This window comes from Ambystoma mexicanum, chromosome 12, assembly GCF_040938575.1.
Source record: "Ambystoma mexicanum isolate Mex_15411 chromosome 12, UKY_AmexF1_1, whole genome shotgun sequence".
NCBI lineage: Eukaryota > Metazoa > Chordata > Amphibia > Caudata > Ambystomatidae > Ambystoma > Ambystoma mexicanum.
Genome location: NC_090936.1, coordinates 618,649,435 through 618,654,793, shown reverse-complemented (window position 1 = coordinate 618,654,793; position 5,359 = coordinate 618,649,435). Strand labels below are relative to the sequence as shown.

General features: G+C 43.2%; 1 protein-coding gene across 1 annotated transcript; it reads right to left on the bottom strand.

The window, feature by feature from the left end:
- Nucleotides 1–2,953: 2,953 nt before the first annotated feature.
- Nucleotides 2,954–3,895, bottom strand: LOC138514640 (olfactory receptor 6Q1-like). Its single transcript, XM_069630082.1, has one exon. It carries the CDS (start codon nt 3,893–3,895, stop codon nt 2,954–2,956), a length of 942 nt encoding a protein of 313 aa, XP_069486183.1.
- Between the last annotated feature and the right edge of the window lie 1,464 nt (nt 3,896–5,359).

Here is a 5,359-nt window from a genome sequence, read left to right as displayed (position 1 = left end):
TGTGTGCAATCAAATATAAGAAAGTCGTCTGCATATGCCAACCACATTGCTTTCAGATTACCTATTTTAGGGGTGGCAAATGCAGCGGGGGATAGGATGTCACCAATGTCCGACATATAGAGGTTAAACAAGCAAGGCGTTAACACACAACCCTGCCTGATACCTCTAAAGGTCTCAATCTTGTGGGATAAGGCTCCCTGTTGATCCAATCTCATTTGGACATTGGAACCTTCGTATAAGTTAATAATAAGTCATAATAGCCCATCAGGAATGCCCCTTCTCTTCAATTTTGCCCACAAGAGAACCCTATCGACCACATCAAATGCGGACAAAAGATCGATAGTTGCCAGGAAAACAGAATCGTACTTAGCTGACTATGCTTGACTCATAATACATTTTAAAACAAAACCGTTTAAAGACGTGCACAGATGTTAAGAAAACCAGTCTGCCATTTAGTAATCTGGCTGGTTTGGACGGACAATCCTCCAGATGCTCCAACAGCAAAGACATTAATGTCAGCATCTGGGATGGCTATAAACGGGCAGGATATAGGCAGTGGACCAAGAATTAGGAAATCGATAAGATGAGAAAATATGGTCAAATAAGATAGACAAGATTTCCGCCCAAGTTTGTGGCGACCCTTTGAATAGCAAATTAGACAGTTTATTTGGTCCTGGGGCATGAGAAACACTTTTTTAAAATAATCTCTTCAATCACAACGGGATTCACTGGTAACTTCAGACGTTATAACACAGACTTATTTCCCAGCTCTTGCTAGCGACTTGACCTGTAGGCAAGGCAAATATGTTTTTATAATGGCTTACACAAGCCTGCTCCAGAATAGAATTTAATTGACTAACTGGATGAATGTTTACAAGATCATTTATTATTGCCAGAAAGTCTTTGAGTTTTTATTAGACAAGATTTTAAGCATATGCTCTGCTTTCCTTTGACTCCTCAGAGCTCAATTGGCCCCCAACCAATTTGTATATGGCTGCTTTACTTTTTATATATTCTTATGTTTTGTGGTCGAAGTATGGATCTGAGATTTATTTATGGCTCTTAGCTCGGCTCTCATGGTTCTTTTCCATTTTACAACCTCACCATCATAAAGATGCATGTTTCCTTCTCATAACAATGGACGGTTTAATCATAAAAAGACTATAATCAATAAGATCTTTAATAGAGTCTTCATAATTGTCCACTGAAAATGAAAGATGTTGACATTCAGATGTGGTTGAATTAAGGTACATAGCAACATTTGTATTTACCCGCTGTACCGTCAAGGGACTCCAGCTTATTGTATTTCCAGCAACATATATTTGTATGTATTTATTTTCTACTTGTTAGGTGCTTATACAGCAAGTAAAATACAATTTCAAAGCACCCACAGGGGCAAGGCAGGGAAAAGGGAGTGAAATACATTACATAACACAATATTTAATAAGAGCAGTGGAGGGAAAAGGAGGAAGGACGTACCTACTGTGCCTTGTGAGTATTCAGAACGTGCAAGTGCAGCAAGGAAAAGGGTAGAGGGCGTAAGTGCTGCACAGTAAGGGCTCATGGGTGAGCCACAGGTGAAGTGCTTGGGTTATTGAGTGCTGCAGGGCCAAGGGCCACGCTAGGAGTAGGTGCAAACCTTCATGGTGGAGGGTGTGCCAATGCGAGTTATGAGGGTAGACAGGAGCTGGGCTGATTAGGTATGGGCGTTCAGGGGCCCCGAGAATGCGAAAGGACCCTGGACACCAATCAGGGCAACTGTGGGATTAGCAGAGAAGAGAAGAAGGGAAGGCGGAGGTGAAGAGGAAGGTCTTGAGGAGCTTCCAGAATTTAAGAAAGTCCTGCTCAAGGCGCAGATGCAGGAGGATGCTGTTCCATATGAGGGAGTTAGCTGAGCAGAGCAATCGACCAACTACTATCTGTTCAGCAAAACGCTTTACACACAAAGAGTTGGTGCCAGAGGAACAAAGTGGTCTAGAGGGAGAGTATTTAGTAAGATACAGTTGAAGATAGTGTGGTAACCGGGTGCAAATAGCCATGTGGATGATGCAGAGGGATTTAAATGTAATCCGTGCAGCAACCAGGAGCCAATTAAGATTTTTAGGGCAGGAGAGATGCGGTCCCTGTGCTTAAGGTCAAGGATAAGACTTGCTGCCCTATTCTGGGTTAGCAGGAGGGGTCGCACAGTGGAAGAAGGTAGATTCAGGAGGAGGATATTGCAATAGTACAACAATCGGAAGTAAGTAGTGTATGATCATCCATTCTTCCACCTGCTGCCATACCCTTTGTGTATGTCCTCTCCCCATGGATATGATAGTGAGGGGTGGGTGCCAGGGGAAGAGACAGATACAGACAACACCTTACACTCCTGCACTGACCCTATATTATCTTTGTTGTGTGCTTAATTGGCTTTTATCTCAAATTGCCTAGGTGTTTCTCCCTTGAGTAAAACATTTTTTAAATGTTGTCTGACAAAAGTAGTTGTTAGCGTAGTGGGAATTCTGGGTGTAGCACGTGCCGGTGCCATTGGAATGGAGCTCTGTTTTGCAATCCTCTGAAGCTACCCTCCATGTCTGTGGGAGGTAAAAATGTATGGATTTTACCAACAGACATTCTGGAATGTATGGATACTGCAAGCCACTCTGGCCTTTGTGAATGGATGCATCCTGGCATACATCTGCCAATGCTGCAAAATTGACTGGATATTTTAAATGTCTTATGCAGTTCAGAGGTTGTATCGATTAGCGATTAAAGCACGAAGGCTGCCAATGCCCATTAACATTATCTACCATGAAACGAACATATGAAAGAGTAGGGGGAGCTACTTGCATAGTGCAGATTCCATCATATATTTGGTAAGCCATTTCCCCAATTCATCTCTGGTTTCTTTGTGCAGAACTAGCATTGCATGCCCCATGCACCTAATTAATTGTACATACCTTCCACCTGACATCTAACGTAGGTTTGTGACAGACTTGATCCTCTGGAGCGTTCTCCGTAGTGCTTCCTTCACCTCCCTGTTTCTCAGACAGTAGATCATTGGGTTCAACAGTGGTATTATTACAGCGTAAAACACTGCCACCACCTTGTTCATGTCAAAGGAAGGGATGGTTGTCACCCGAATGTACATGAAGCTCAGACTCCCAAAGAAAACAAGGACAACAGTGAGATGAGATGCGCAGGTGGAAAAGGCCTTTCTCCTTCCTACTGCTGAGGGCATCCTCCAAACGGTTAGAACAATTTGAAAATAGGAGCTGCTGATCACCAGGACTGAACTGACCAGTATCACTGCTGAGACAGCAAAGTCTACTATCTCGTTGGTGTGTATGTCAGAGCAGGAAAGCCTTAAGAGTGGGGAGAAGTCGCAAAAGAAGTGGTTGATGATGTTAGGGCCACAAAATTGCAGGCGGGTCAATAAGACTATGGGTAAAACTGGAGTCAAAAACCCAACCAACCAGGCTCCACTCACCAGACACACACAGGTACTGTGATCCATAATTTGCATGTAGTGCAGTGGCCGGCATATTGCAATGTATCGGTCATAAGCCATGACGGCCAACAGAAGGCACTCTGTGCCGCCAAGGAATGTAAAAAAATGCAACTGTGCGAGACAGCCGGTGTAGGATATTGTGTTTTTGCTGCTTATGAAGCTGGTCAGCATCTTGGGCACAGTAATTGAGGTGTACCAGATTTCCAGAAAGGAAACATTGCCTAGGAAGAAGTACATAGGAGTATGAAGGTGGCTGTCCACAGTTAGAAGTGTGATTATCACAATGTTTTCTAGGACTGCTGAGATGTAGATCAGCAGAAAACTCACAAACAGTAGGAGCTGGATCTCCCATCGGCCTGGGAAACCGAGCAGGACAAAGTCATCCATTGATGTCGTGTTTACCATGTCCTTTGAACGTTTTATCTAAAGATATACAATGAAAAGAAAGAAAGTGATTTAGTAAAGTCATGTAAACAGACCCATACTCGCTTCTTTCACCAGTATTTCATGAAGGACGTTCGTTTTCTTTCTTGAATACTAAGTTCCCATATAGTCTGTTACTTAAACACTGGATGCCCACATAGTAAACTGGTTCTACACTGAATGTTACTCTAGCACCCCACTTTTACTTGCTCAACTGTAGGTCTTAAACCCCTTCACTGTATTACTTACACACTGAATGCAACTTACTTTAATAACAACTGACTCAACCCTGACTTCCTCACTTACACACTGGCATTTCTCTCTTCCATTACCTGCACACCGCCTGCCCCTAAAATTCATCACCTATTGTATACATTGAAGAGCCTCCTATCTTCTTACTTACACACTAAGGCGCATATTATGAGTTGGGTGGACATTTATTGATAAATACCACACGAGGAAAATACCACCACTGCTGGCTGTATTTCTGAAAAGTCACTCAGTTCAGTTTCCCCAATTCCCAATGCGAATGTAGTGGTATTCCTGACATACTGGCAGTGGTAGTCCGGAAATACCAACATTTTTTTCATGTTTTTTTATCCTTTACAATTGTCATATTGATGGTGGAAATGGATATTCTACCAAAGTGGTTTAGATCACCACTGCACATTTTTTTAAATGCACATAGGGTCAATTCTTATAAAAGGTATGGCTAATCGCCTCTGTCAACTGGCTTCCCTATGGTTGTCCTCTCAACCCATCTTTACAGCCTTCTCAATCAGAAAAATGACCTATCCTGGTGCAGAAGAAGAATAAGCCACCACCCCTCCCTGGGCATTTCATAACCGCTTTTATGTTTTACCCCATACTCTCTCTAACCAAGCCTAAGACTAACAACTGCACATTTGTAAACATGTATTTTGCAACCATGGTTCAAGACCAACACATTCACTATATTCATGCAATAATTGTGCATTCTGCGGGCTTCACCGCCCAGTAACGGCCCGGAGCCCAAAATACAGTTACTTAATGCTGGCCCCCAGTGCCGTTACCAGGCCGGTGAAGCCTGCAGAATGTGGGATTATTGCTATTAGCCTCCCGAGGCAAACCCTGGAGGTGCTAATGGTAATTAAAAAATAAATAACCCTTCAGGTTTCCAGCTAGCTGGCACAGCTACGTTAACTCCCAACAGTATTCACAACCCTAGTTCATCGGAATGGGCTTCATTAGACTGGGTGTCTGAATATGGAATTTTGGGTACCCAAGTCGAGAGCACCAGCGTCAAGCTCAGACATAGTGCGGAAGGCTGTCCCTCGATAAAAAGGTGGCATCTACCCTAGATATAGACCCATAGATCTTTACTAAGAAGGGTATCGATTGCTTCTGGAAGTCCTGCCAGGACAAATTGTTAGACCTCTTGGGTCCACTGGCCAAAATAATAGACAG

Coding starts and splice junctions, on each gene's coding strand:
- LOC138514640 (XM_069630082.1), bottom strand. CDS start 3,895: ATGGTAAACACGACATCAATGGATGACTTTGTCCTGCTCGGTTTCCCA.